The sequence below is a fragment of the Lipotes vexillifer genome, unplaced genomic scaffold (assembly GCF_000442215.2).
Source record: "Lipotes vexillifer unplaced genomic scaffold, Lipotes_vexillifer_v1.1 scaffold591, whole genome shotgun sequence".
Classification (NCBI taxonomy): Eukaryota; Metazoa; Chordata; class Mammalia; order Artiodactyla; family Lipotidae; genus Lipotes; species Lipotes vexillifer.
The window spans coordinates 2219443-2233769 of NW_006791954.1; the positions used below are offsets into that span (position 1 = coordinate 2219443).

Genomic DNA, 14327 nt, shown 5'->3' on the forward strand with positions numbered 1-14327 from the left:
GAGGGGAGGGGAGAAAAAGGCCTGCAGTGGTAGGGGATGTTGGTTTGAGGCTGGCTTGGGTTCCACCAGTACTGCTCAAACTTCCCCAAAGTCTCTGTTTGGGAGGGGACGGGTGAGCACAAAGGGGAACAGAGCAAAGGAGCCATGCAGGATGATGGAGGTGGGGAGAAAAATATTTTGACCCCCAGATAGTTATTTCCGCAGGCCAACTGGTGGCTCTTGCATTTCTGTCCAGACGCCCGGCTTTGCCTGGAAATTGTTTTGCATTAAATTTTCTCAGCCGCAGAATTATCTTTCCTCGCCTCCAGCTAAACTTGCATTTTTCCACCAGACACTTGGGCCCCGCACCAATGAAATCTGAGAGGAAGCGGCTGGGCCCTAAGTGGCTGTAATTTAATTGATTTTATCATAAATCATCAACTTGATGAAGAACCCGAGGTTTCAGTGAAGTAAATTGATATTAATGGGAGTTTCTTGAAATGCAAACTCCCTGAATTGTTGGGGGCATCTTGAGCAGGGGAGGTAGATTACATGTGTCCCAAGAGCAGAGAGCCTGGACCTGGAGCCCAGCACAGCTTTAGGGGGTCAGGAAAGCAAGCTGTGAGGGGCAGCTGCAGGCAGACCAATTTCTGTAGGGGAGAAGGCAGAGAATGGAACTTTGTTGGGGAGGGAGCAGAGTCTGATTCCAGGAACCCTGCGGGCAGTCTTGGGAATGCTGGTCTCCCAGTTGAGGGAGGCAGTTGGGGAAGCTGGTAGGTGTGTGGGCAGTGTTGGGGGTTGGTCGGGTGAGAAGGCCAGGCTGGTACAATGGGTGCATTGATTCCTGGTTAAAAATTGTCAGGTTTAAGCCTTCCTCTTCTAATTACACAAATTAATTATTTACTGCTCAGGTTGCTGTGTCCAAAAATAGCACTTTTGATTTGAAGAATAACCCACCCCTGACACAGAAGAGCAGTAAAAACCAGTGCACCAGCCTCTGAGGGGACAAGGAGGACCAGGAGTGTGGCTGGTACTCAGTTGCGGGGGTGTAAGCATTGAACTCCTGAGAGGAAATAGTCTGCCTTTGGCCAAGATGGTGCCCATTATTGTCTGAACTCAGTTTATTACTGCTTATTGTCACTCACTTTTACATCAGTACACAGAGAACCACAAACTGTCAGCCCAAAAAAGGGACCTTGGAAGATCATTTAGCCCAAGCCCTCCCCTCCACACAGGATCTGGCTTTACAGAAGGGGACAAGTGAGGCCCAATGAATTCTCTGCTTCAGAGCACACAGCCAATCTGGACCACCTAGAATCCAAGCCTCCTGACTTCCAAGCCTATCCCAAGTATGACTTTAGACAAACCACTTCCTGGCTGTGGACCTCAGTGTCTCTATCGTTGACAATGGCAGGGTTGGACAGGACACTCCCTGAGTTCTTTCCAGTTCTGACCTTGAGTAACTCTCTAGTGCTTGGGAGCAGCTCCCTTTTGTGTCCTGGAGTTCTGTGGGCATCTGGGTATATAGGTCACTGCATGCATATTTGCAATATACAGGGAGTTTGCATATGCCCAGAGCAGTGCATGGTTACTCAGACTGGCTCTAAGAAATCCATTGGAATCTGGACCATTCCTCCTCCTGAAGGTGTCCTTATTCTCAGCAGAGGAGAAGCCCAGGCCTAGAGCAATGGAGATGGAAGGCAGTGGGAGGGGCTAGCTGGGTGGGTTGGGCTGCGATTGGCATTTGGATGGGGTGCTAAGGAAGGAGGGGCTCAGCCTCTCAGAGCGAGGCACGTTCCCCGCCAGGCATGGAAGCTGAGGCTGGAGTTGTTGGCAGTATAGCCCAGGGACTGATTTGTGGTTTCAGAATTTAGATTCTATGACAGCAGGCCACCACCACCACTACTTCTAGCCTGATCCTGACCCCTGGGCCTTTGGGTCCCCTCTTCTTGGGAGAGGACACACGCAGGCTACCACAGCACTATACCAGGTCTCCTCCCAGGGCAGCCAGGACAGAAAGCCTGCAAGGTGGATGACCCCTGTCCTATTCTTGCTCTTATTTTCCATCTCTTCTCCTAACTGGGAAAAAATAAAATAAGATTCAAAAGAGATGGGGGCTTCTCAGAACTTGCGTGGTTGTGAGAAGGGAGATTTCTTGTAGGATCAGGGATCTGAGGAGGCCAGCAGAGGAGGAGAGGCTTCCAGGTTGCCTTGGGAAGTCTGGTCAAGGATATGAATTCTGGTGGAGGAAGTTAGAAGAGATGAGAAACAAATTCATCTTTGGGGTTCTGGAAATCAGAGTCTCTGGCCAGATAATCCATTTCTTAGAGCCTCACCCCAAACCCTATTTGAGAGAGAGAGAAAGAAAAAACCAAAAGGGCCGGCAGGCCCAGATTCTGGCCCTATCCCATTCTGACTTTTTATATTCGGAGGCAATTCGGGAGGCCTTATGCTGATTGGTCATTAATCCGGTGAGTTATTGTCTGCTAAACAGAGGTCACTGGGAGAGACATCCAATCTGTCAGGAGAGACCTGCGCAGTCCCTCGCAGCGGGCTGCGTCCTGTTCCTCTCTTGTCTGCTTCTCTGTTCCTTCCCCAGCAAACCCCACCCCCACCCCCACTCCCACCCCTCCCCAAGCTGTCCAAGATTCTCCCCTCTCCTTCTTGCCTTCTCCACTCTGCCCACCTTTGTCTCGACATCCGCCGGGGTGGGGTTTGCCAGGGCAGTACAGAGCTTCTAGATGAGGCTGGACCCCCAGTTCAGTCGGGCTCATTCCCATCCAGGCGCCGCCAGCTCCCAACTCCCCACTTGGCCTTAAGCACCATCAGCCACCGGCGCGGCCTCCTTGGTCACCGAGCAGACTTTGCAAACCCTCGTGGCTGCCCTGTTTTGTCCTGCCTCCTTTTCGCGCTCCCACGTCTGGTGTGAGGGGAGAGTTCAGCTCGGAATTTTCTTCTCCAATCTTAGCGGCCGTTTTCTTCTTTCAATCTCAGCTTCTACTGAGCCGGGTCTACACGGGCCTCCGCCCAGGCGCGGAATCTTCTCTTCCTCAGCCCCTTTGTTCCCTCCCGCTCGGGCATCTTAGAGAGGTGGGAGTTGGGGATCCAAATACCAAGAGCGATTTGCAGTAGCAATTCCCATTTTACAACACCCAGCTTGGAAATCTTTATTAATATTTAAAAGCGATGGAGATTCGGGTGTGTGTGTGAACTTTTCACGACTCTGCCGCGGCCACGAAGTTGGGCAGTGAAGCTGGAAGAGTGTGGGACCAGGAACCCAGACAGGACCAGAAAGAAAGAGATTGCTAAAAGCCTTGCCGTTCCCAGCTTCTCAGGGAGCCCAGCGGGCCAGGCGAATTTGGGGCTGGCTGAGCTGGGGGCTTGGGGGAGGGGGAATCCTTGGTCATCCCAAAGGCTGATATCAGAAATCGATTTTAAGGGAGCCAGCCAGTTTGTCCTTAGTGAGAGGAGAATTTTCGTTTGCTCTTTGATGGTTTTTTGGGGGAGAGACATGATCCCCCAAGGCCTTGAAGGATGGGCGCCCAGTGATCCCTCAAGGGGGTTTTGAGGGCCCGTCCCCTGGTACTGGGTACAGATTAGGAGTGGGGGAGGGGAGTGCGGGAGCGAGTGGTCTAGCTCTGGGGAAACTGAATCTGAGAGGAAAGAATGTCTATGAAGGGGGACAATTTCTCTGATTTTTGCCTTTATTATTAATTTCTGCCCTCATTAGATTACACTAAGTTATCTGTGTCTTAATCTTTCTCTCAATTTTTCTTTTTCATTTTCTCTCCCTCTCTGTCTCTCACACATGGTAAGGTGCTCAAGTTTCCCTCCTTGAATCCAGGAAGAGATCGTTCCCTCTTCTCTCTCTAGTCTGCGCCTAGATCACGACTTCACTGTCAGGGGTGATAAATCCCTCTCTCCTCCTTTTTCCAGACCTCAAAGTCTTCCCTCAGATCCCTCTGGTGTTTCCCACCCCAAGGTCCCTGCCCAGGCTCCTTACTGCCCCTGCCCTATCCCCTGAAGTCTGGAAGGTCCCTAGCCTGCAGCAACACCGCAAACAAAGTGGGTGTCCTGGGGCTTCCAGTTCTACCATCCACCCGCCACCTTCCCAGCCCCAAACAGGGGCAACTGGCCAGCCAGAAATCTCCGAGAAAGGGATAAAAAAGGCAGGAAAGAAACCGAACGGGGATCTAATTGCGTCGCAAGCATTTCGAATGGGCTCTGCTCTCAGAATTCCTTAAGAAGCCCCCACCCCATGTCCTACCACATTTGGGGGTATGTGTGCTCTGAAAATCTTCTCCAGGTTAGCCCTCTTGCTCCCAGCTCTCCTTTTTGCTCCTACCCCACTGCACCCCACCTCCTTGTGTAGCCAGAGGGGACCACATGAGGTGAAGCTCCGAGTGGGGAGGGGTCCACTGCTGTCTCTGGAAAACCCCTCTCCCCTCAGCTCAGCTTCAGGCCGATCCTCCTGCAGGCCCGCAGCTAGTTGGGTGCCCCCTGGGCTCTCTTTATTCCTTGGGGCAAAGCTGTGCATTCCCACGAGTGAACAGGTCCTCCTCTTCTCTTAATTTCACAATGACCTTCTCTAGCTAGTGGTAGAAACAGCTAGGAGAGTTGGAGGGTCTGAGGTACACTCTTGACTTTTTAATTTGGGGAGGAAAAGGCCCAAAGGTGCTGTTCTCTAAAAGCCTCTAGGAGCCGCCATGGGCGAGTCCCGGACCCACCAGGCCCAAAGCTACATAAGGTCCAGTCCAGCAGGTCTCTAACCAGGGTCCAGAGATCTCAGGACAGATTCTTTGTAGCCCTGACTGCTTTCTCTGAGGGTCCTGGCTTGAGCTCCAGAACTGGGTCTGGCTTGGGCATTTTCTTTCCTTGATACTACTAATAAATACAGAAAATGGCTTCCACCTTCCGTCTTCAGCTCCCCACCACACTTCCCTCAGCCACCGACTCTCTAGGCAGGCGGCAGGATCCTCAGGACATCACAGTGGGAGGCTCTTCATGCAGTTCCTTGCTGGAGGGTAGAGAGGCCATGGGTCCCCCCCTCCACCCCCATTCAGCAGGGCCCCAGGAAACCGGCTGCTGCAGCCCACGAAGCCTGATTTAGTGGGCCTGAAAGAAGTGGGGGCCGGAGGAAGCCAGGGACCACCCCCTACGAGAGTAGGAGAGTAGATAGTAGGACCCTTTCTCAGCCCAAAGAAAAGCCTGTGAGTGGGGAGCTATGGGGTGTGAGGGAAGCGTTGCCAGACACAGCCACCCTCTCCTGGAGGGGAGACAATAGCTGGAAACCATCTCTCACCTTTGTTCTCCCAGTCCCTTCTCTCCTGGTGCATCCAGATGGGAGAAGGCAAAAGCCAAGGATTCTAACCAGGATGTCACAAGGTAGTGGCTGGCTCTGTCTACGGAGAAGTTAAGAGGACAAGTTTTCCAAGCTGCCTTTGTAGAATAGAGAGACTGTCGGCCTTCTATTTTATCCTCTAAGCCCGAGTCAGCAGTTCGGCAGAGTTGCAGACACTCCTGCTTTTGGAAAAGTCCTGGTGCTCTTTTTGTCTTTTTCCTCTTCCAGGAACGGCTCTTCCCCACCCCCACCCCAAATCTGCAGACACCTACATTCTTGCCTCCTGTCTTCCTCCTACAGGCCTCCTCGCCTTTTCCTGCCCTTCTAAAACACACTCGAAGAAAAGTTGAGCTTTTGTAGTCTTCCTCACCTGTTCCAAGAGTCCTAAATCTTGTAGAGCTAAGAGAAAATAACAGGTTTGTTCTGAATAATAATAATATAAATAACTATCCTCCATCTCTTCTGCCAGTGCATTTAAAATTAAGCCATTTTGCTGGTTCTTCTCATCTTCTTAGAAGTACAAATGCCCTTATCACCTCTTAGCCCCTTCTGCCTATCCAGAGGTGAGAATCTCAACAGAAACTTCATGCAGTTCTTACAGCCTCTCTATTGGCAGCCGTGTCTGGAACTCAGGCTAAACACAAGGTCCTCCTTTTGTCACCCTCTCCTCAACCCCCCTCCCCCTACAAGATGGTCTGGATTTTTAAAATAATCACTCACCGCTTGTTGTCTGCTCTCAAATTGGGGGGGGGTGGTCTGTTAAAAAGAAAGGAGAGGTCTGGCTCCCCACCCCCCCCTACAGGTTGGAAACTGGGCCAGGAGATTTGCCGGGAGAGAGGAGGAATAGAGAGGGTGTGGGGGAGAGAAGAAACAGAGACTGGGAGACTGTGGGAGACTCGGAAGGAGGGAGACAGAGCCAGAGGGCCAGAGACGCAGCCACCAGTGCCGCAAGAGTGAAACTACTTAAAAAAAAAAAAGTCCCAGTGTTCCCACTGCGAATGAATGCAGAGGGGCACCCAGGAGACGCCCCCCCCCCAGGGCCTCCCAAGGTACTTCTCCAATTAGAGGAAGGGTTTACTAGTGGTGCTGGGGGGAGCTGTGAACTCCGCGGGCTTTGCCTTATCTTTGCGCTCCTCTTCCTCCCCCGCCAAAATCTGAATTTAAAAATTTACCTGTCCTTAAAAAACAAAAACAAAACTCAAAACCTCTACCTCCTTTCCTTTCTCACTCTTTTTTTTTTTTTAAATTGAGGGGGGGTGGTTTCAAAATGTTCCCCCTCTCCCATCACCACCATCACCTTCCTCCCTTATCAGGCATCTAAGCTTGCTAAAGGGGGAGAGGTGGGGGTGTGTGTGAGCTTGTGTGTGTGTGAGTGAGTGAGTGAGTGAGTGTGTGAGTGTGTGTGTCTGTGTGGTTTTTTTTCCCTGTGCAAAAGCAGAGGCCATTGTTACGGAGAGTAGGGCGTACCAGCCTTATAGGGCAACCACACTGTGGCGGCTTGGCCGTGCCGGAGCCCGGAGCTGGATTCTCAGCGAGCTGAGCCGCCTGAGCACCTTTTGGTCTTCTTCTATTTTTTTCCCCGCTCCCCCACCCCCTCCCTCCTGCGCACCCCCCGCTCCTAAGCCGAGTGAATTGAAGCGGACGCCGCGCGGCTCCTCCGGCCGGTCTGCCCCTCAGGCTCCCCAGCCGGGGTGGCTATTGGGGAGGGGGGCGACGCCGCTTTAAACAGTGGTCTTTTTTTCCTTTGCCTTCAAGGAGGGGAGATTTCTCGCCTGCCGCTCGCGCTGGGGCTCGATGTGAATATATATTATGTCTGCCTGTTCTCCCCTCATCGGTGGCTAAGGTAAGCTGGACTGAAATAGGCTATCAGTTTGTGAATGGCGGAGAGTATGTCTCAATGATTTATGGCCCATATGACTCCAATCTCGGTTCAAGAAGAGTTCACAAGCTTTAAGCTTCCTTCCACGCAGCGACTCTCTCTCTCCCTCTCTCTCCCTCTCTCTCTCTCTCTCTCTCTCTCTCTCCGGTTCAAGAAGAGTTCACAAGCTTTAAGCTTCCTTCCACGCAGCGACTCTCTCTCTCCCTCTCTCTCCCCCTCTCTCTCTCTCTCTCTCCCTCCCTCCCTCCCTCTCTCCCTCTCCCTCTCTCTTCCTACTTCTCTCCTTTTCTCTTCTCTTTTCTTTAAGCAGTCAGATCAGGGCTGAATTTTTGCCCCGCTGCTAAGAAGAGCCTAATCTTTTTCTCTTTTCCTTTTTTGTTGTTTTATTTTTCTTCCTTCTATTTTTTTTTTTTAAAGTCCTGGAAGGTGGCCTATCCCCTCTCCCAGAGCTTCCCAGCTATTGTTACTCTCCCAGGATTTCGGGGATGTGCCTGGAAAGGTGGGTTTCTTGGGGTGGCTCACCGCCCTTCTTCAGCGAGACCCTGGGGGGAAGCCGGGAGCCACGTCTCCTTCCCTCCCTCCCTTTCTCCCGAGAAGCCATATGGAGCCTGGATTTTTCCAACATGGAGGCAAGGGAAATAGACATGTTTGGCTTGGTAGAGCTGCTCCCCACCCCCCCTTTTCCTGGATCCCCAGATCTCGGATCCCCTCGGCACCTTTCCCTCGTCTCACTGTCCCATCAGCCAGGCCTCTGCGCCCTCCAGCCGAGTCTGGCCTGGCAAAGTCCCGGTGCGGAGTTGCTAAGATGCCTTTTAATTCGGTTACCTCCAGCGCCCAAACTTGCTGCCGCCCTAGGGCTCGGCCCTCGGCAGGGTGTGCTTGGAACCTGCCGCTGCTAACCGTTTCCGTGTCCTGAACGCTTTCCCTTCGCCTCCTTGGGACAACATAGCTCATCGCCAGCCACCGCGGCAGCAGCAGCCGAGACAGCCCGGCGGCGGCAGCCAGGGGCTAACTCTGTCCGCAAACCTTCCCGGCCCTTTCTCGCCGCCAGCGGAGTCTCCATTCTTTCCTATCACGTCTCTGGCTTCTTGCTTCCCACACTCTCCTGGCCTCGGTCCTGCGATGGTTTGCGAGTTTATTGCAGGGGGAGCGACAGGAATTTCAGCCCCAGGCGTCTAGTCAAATTATTGTTTTATCATCATCATCATCATCATCATCATCATCATCATCATTACTGCTGTAACAATCATTTAGACTAAATAAAGCCGGGGCCCAGCCAGCCAACCCCCTCCAACAGTTTTATTTCATTCTCCTATCTATTAATAACAAACTCAACTGATGCCTGTTAATTAATTCCCCCTTCAGCCGGGGCTGCTCCGAAGCTAATTTTGGTTAAATCATCAGAGGCTAATGGTAATAATAATAAAGGGATTGGGTCAGCCTGGTCAATTGAACTCCAGTTCTCCTCTCTGGAAGGACCTGCTGCTTTGCAGACCCATGCGTGTTTCCCAGAAACAAATTCTTCCCAGAACCCAATCAGAACTCAGGGCTACCCGGCTCCCTTTTGAGTATAAATCTGTGCCATTAAGAAGGGGGTTTATGTGTGGGAGGGATTTCCTTCACCTGCACTCCTTTTTGTTTTATTTTCCTATTTTTAGTTTTCTTTGGAGTTGACCAGCTGGGCTGAATGAGATTTAAGTAGTCCAAACTCATATGTCAGAAGAGGGGGTCAGTCTGAAGATTTTATGAAAAGTGATGGTGAGGGATTGGGAAGATAGATGGGGGGATGCAGTCAGAAGTTTCAGAAGAAATACACAAAATCCTGTGACAACTTGAACCTTTATTTTTCCAGCACATTTTTAAAAGGTTGCATTAAAATAATCATTTTTTTTTTTTGGCCTCAGAGAACTTCAGTAAACAGGGGCACCCAGTTTCCAACCCAGAGGATAATATTGTTCAAGTTGCTTTGTTTACTTTCTTTTTTCCTAGGGAAAAGTTTTCTGTTTTAGAAAGCACTTTCCCATCTCTCAGTAGAAGTCCAGCAGTTATCCAATTTCTTTCTTCTTTTCTTCTTTAGAAAAATCAAAGGAAACAGACTGTCAAGAAAAGGGTGGGGAAAAAATTAAGCCTGATGAAAAAAAAAACAGAGGGTGGGGGGAGACCTGGGCCAAATGGTCACAGCACCAACCAGCCCCGCCAGGAAAACAATCCTGTTCCATTTGGGGGCCCCATGGGGGCTGCTGGCTGTGGGGTCCCGACTTGGCTAGAAAAGACTCAGACTGGAAGTGTTGGTACCTGCAGCAAGGCCATGGAGGAGGCTCAGTGCCACTGGCTCTGCAGGTTAACAATCTTCAGGAAGTTTCTAGGTCAGGCAGCAGTCTTCGTGAGGTGGGAGGGGAAGGAGAGTATCCCTCACACCAGAAGGTCCCCTGCTCAACTTGCTTCTTCCTCCTGCCTCTTTCAGAGATACTCAGTTTTTTCTCCAGGCTAGACTCTGGACGAAAGGAACCTAGATAGAGGCAAAGGCAGGAGGCCTCTCAGCTCAGAGGACGGTGTTGATGATGCTTTTATTTTGGAGTCTGCAATCCCCCCCACACACCTATCCCAGATTGGGGGGGGGACGGTGTAGAAGGAGGGAAGAGGAGAGGTCAGGGGCTAGTGTGCAGGCAGGAGAGAAGCAATGTCCCTTGCAATAGTAAGATTCTATATCTAGGCAGTCCCCAAAGGAGTAGAGTCCTTATTTTTTGAGTGGAAATGAAAACTGGTGGGCTTTTCCTTTTAAAATTAAAGCGTTGCAATAAGAAAAATCCATTTCAGGTCAAGGAAGTGGCCTCAGCGTCTGCTGTGAAGATGCTGGGTGGGAGAGAAGAAAAACCCTATTGATGTCAGTTCCCTTTTCAGTTCCTAAGATGGATTCGAGCCCCAGTCCTCTTCTCCCCCTGTGTCTCTTCTCTCACCCCGCAGGTCAACCGCTACGAACAGACCCCGGGAGGAGGGGGGCAGAAAGGGGAGGGGGGTCCGACGAGCCACGTGACCCCAGGGGTGCCAATGTCTGGTCGTGAGGGTATCAGGCCCTTGCAAGTTGCCACCCACCGCCCGGGCCTCGCCCAGCGATGCAGAAAGCCACCTACTACGACAACACTGCGGCCGCACTCTTCGGAGGCTACTCCTCGTACCCTGGCAGCAATGGCTTCGGCTACGACGGTCCCCCTCAACCCCCCTTCCAGGCCGCCACGCACCTGGAGGGTGACTACCAGCGCTCAGCGTGCTCGCTGCAGTCCCTGGGCAACGCCGCCCCGCACGCCAAGAGCAAGGAGCTCAACGGCAGCTGCATGAGGCCCGGCCTGGCCCCCGAGCCCCTGCCCGCCCCGCCCGGCTCACCCCCGCCCAGCGCTGCACCTACCAGTACCACTAGCAACAGCAGTAACGGGGGCGGCCCCAGCAAAAGCGGCCCCCCCAAGTGCGGTCCCGGCTCCAACTCCACCCTCACCAAACAGATATTCCCCTGGATGAAAGAGTCGAGGCAAACGTCCAAGCTGAAAAACATCTCCCCTGGCACAGGTACCGGCTCTCTGGCTTCCTCGTCGTCAGCGTTTGTCCAGGCCAGGAATGTCACTGTTATTCTAGCACCCAGCCCCTAGGCGCCCAGGCGGCGGCCTGGGAACAATATCAGGTGGTGGCGTTAGCGGCGCATTTCCCCGTACCCCCCCACCACCTGATGACCCCTGACCCCGCCAACACCCTCTCCCTCCAGCCCCCTCCACCTGAGCTTCTGAGAGGTCCAGAAGTCCAGGTGCTCGGCCTCAGCCGTTCGCAAGGCCGCAGAGTCAGACGCTGCCAGTAGACGCAGAGTCGTCAACGATTGATTATTATTAAGGATGATTACTGTGGGCATTAATCACTCGCTCGGGCGGCCCGGGGTCCCGGCCTCCAGGCACTACAGCCTCTTCGCCCCACATTTCCGCGCCCTGCCCAGAATGTCCAGACTCCCTCCGGGATTCTCCTCAGGCACCTGCCGGGTCCACAGGACCGGGCGGGGTCGGGGTGGGAGGAGTGTCTTCCACACCTGGAACTGGGGATGGAAGCGTGCGCGAGAAAATCCAGGCCTAAATAAATGGGCATGCGGCTCTGTCTGCGTGACATGATCAAATTTTCATAAGCTGGGGCAGCGAGAGGCGAACAGGTCTCTTAATAAATGCCACTATTATAGAGTGTCCGCTAATGCGACGGGCGGGTGGGGGGGCAGTGGAGAGGAGGAGGCGGGGACGCGAAGGGGAGGGCGGCGGGTGCTCCGAGTCCAGGCCTGGATTTATTAAGAAACGATGCATTCAATTTCGGCGTGTTCAGTAATTATCTTTTATTTCATTTTCTCCCCTTCCCACCCCTCCCCCTCGGATCCAGCAGAGGGCTGCGGCGGCGGCGGCGGCGGCGGAGGCAGTGGCGGCGGCGGCGGGGGAGGGGACAAGAGCCCCCCGGGTTCGGCGGCGTCCAAACGGGCGCGGACGGCGTACACTAGCGCGCAGCTGGTGGAGCTGGAGAAGGAGTTCCACTTCAACCGCTACCTGACCCGCCGAAGAAGAATTGAAATAGCACATGCTCTTTGCCTCTCCGAGAGACAAATTAAAATCTGGTTCCAAAACCGGAGAATGAAGTGGAAAAAAGATAATAAGCTGAAAAGCATGAGCATGGCGGCGGCGGGAGGGGCCTTCCGCCCCTGAGTATTTGAGCGTTTAAAGTACTGAGCAGTATTAGCCGGATCCCGCGTAGTGTCAGTACTAAGGTGACTTTCTGATTGCATTCCATGACCCCCAGCTACGAGAGCCCATCCCCGCCCGCCTTCGGCAAAGCCCACCAGAATGCCTATGCGCTGCCCTCCAACTACCAGCCCCCCCTCAAAGGCTGCGGCGCCCCTCAGAAGTACCCCCCGACCCCGGCGCCCGATTACGAGCCTCATGTCCTCCAAGCCAACGGGGGCGCCTACGGGACGCCCACCATGCAGGGCAGCCCGGTGTACGTGGGCGGGGGCGGCTACGCGGATCCGCTGCCGCCCTCTGCCGGCCCCTCCCTCTACGGCCTCAACCACCTTTCCCACCACCCCTCGGGGAACCTGGACTACAACGGGGCGCCTCCTATGGCCCCCAGCCAGCACCACGGACCCTGCGACCCCCACCCCACCTACACAGACCTCTCCTCTCACCATGCGCCGCCTCCTCAGGGTAGAATCCAAGAAGCGCCCAAGTTAACACACCTGTGATGGGAGAGGGAGGGCTGAGGGGCAGGTCCTGGGGTGGGGGAGACCCAGGAAGGGCGGGGGCTGTGGAGTTCTGCGGGACAGCCTGGAGGTCTGAAAGAGGAGGCAGGGAGGTGGCAGCCAGGCTTCCCGGGAAGAAAGGGCCTGGAGTTCCTTCCCCTTCTCCTGGCCTGAGAAGTTGCTTTTTAAGTCCTGCAGCTCTTGTTAAGTCTGCCTGCCCACCCTTTGGAAAGGAATCTACAGCAGATTGGAGATGACCCTATCAATCCTAGGCCTCCAGCAATACCCAGTTGGAATTTTACCCTCGAGAGTGGGGTAGAGAAAGAGGAGATAGGGAAACAAGGCAGAGAAGCACATTTATAAAAAACAGACAAGATGGCTAGGCCATCACCAGCCAACCAACCAACTTACCTTACGTCTATGTGGGTAATTCCCCCAAATCTTGATTTTTTTTTTTTCCTGGCAATTCTCCTTTTAAAAAAAAAAATTAAAACACATTTCAAAACCAAGGGCACAAAGCACGTACCCCTCCCACTTCCCTGAATCCTCAAATTTCTGTCAATCGATTTGAGGTTGATTGGGCACTCCCTCCATTTCTAGTCCCACACTTTTCCTGCTCTAGGACATTAATATCTATACCCCGCCCCCATCAATTACAGTCTTCAGAGGGCTCAGGGATGGTGAGAGATCCTGAAAGTCAGAGCTGTCTATATTATAAATATATATATATATATTTTTTCTTTTATGGCAAAACTGGGAGGTGAGGGCAGGCAAGCTGTCAGGACTGAAGGTTTGCCCATTCTGCTGCTTCGCATCTCAGCTCCAGGTCCATCCCCCTCTCTCCACAGAAAGCAGTCGGTGACACGAGGTTCTACACTTTTCTTTTCTTCCGTTGCTCTCTTGACTTAACGTGAAAACAGGGTATATTTTAACAAACTGTCTGTCCCAGGCGGGGTCTGCAGCTGGGCCTGTGTGCCTTGCTCAACCGGGACAGGACACTTTTGTTGCACTTAGAGTTTACATTTTAATGGATATAAAAACAACTGTGAGAGATGCCTGGGCCTGCAGGAGTCCAGCATTGCTCAAAAAGTGTGTGTTCTAGTGAACATTTTCATATATATTTATTGGTTATAGCCTGTTAAAATATTTTCCTTTTTTGTATTATTTATCCCCTACATTATGTATTTATATGAGGAAAAAGGAAAAGAATTGTACTTTTTTTTAGTATTTACTTGTTATAAAGGATGTTGTGTTCCCTGTCATGTAAAACCAGCTATTTTAGTTATATTGTACTCTAGAAAAGAGCTGTAGATTTATGTTAAACTCGTACTTTTGAGCAAGTGTAATTAGTTCTAAAAGGCATGAACTCAGCTCCTAATTGTCACTGTATAGTCCTGAATTTGTAGAATTAGAGTTAATTCCCTCTTGGAACTTTCTTTGTTCTTCTGTAGTTACTTTTTTCCTTACTTAAAAGGGTTGTCTGTCAAACAATTCTTGAATAAACTTTCTGTTATCAATTTTATCTTGTCCTGGTGGTCCAATTTAGATAGCAGAGCAGCAGGCTGCTGACTGCCAGATTTCCCCCAAGGGAAGAATGGTGAAGACCCTATCCTGGCCTTTTTATTCCACTGCTCAGGCCCCTACCTCCCCCATCTGTGTCTCAGGTTTATTTGGTTTTTCTCACACAAGCTTGGAACATTCTGCCAAGTTCTTTAGCTAAGATTTAAGTAGCAAGTTTGGAGGGACAGGAGACTTGGGTGCTCCCTCTCCATCTTTCTGTTTGGCTCCTTTGCCTCTCAGTTTTTCTCATTGATTGGTCTTTTGTCTTTCTGCTTCTTTGGCCACAACTTCCTCACGGCCCCCCCACCCCCTCCCCC

General features: G+C 52.2%; 1 protein-coding gene across 1 annotated transcript; it reads left to right on the forward strand.

The window, feature by feature from the left end:
* Positions 1-10312: 10312 nt before the first annotated feature.
* On the forward strand, positions 10313-12453 carry HOXB3 (homeobox B3). The gene is given in 3 exon segments (XM_007465108.1): positions 10313-10760; positions 11601-11900; positions 11939-12453. Coding segments are annotated over 3 exon segments (1263 nt in total).
* The last annotated feature ends 1874 nt before the right edge of the window (positions 12454-14327 follow it).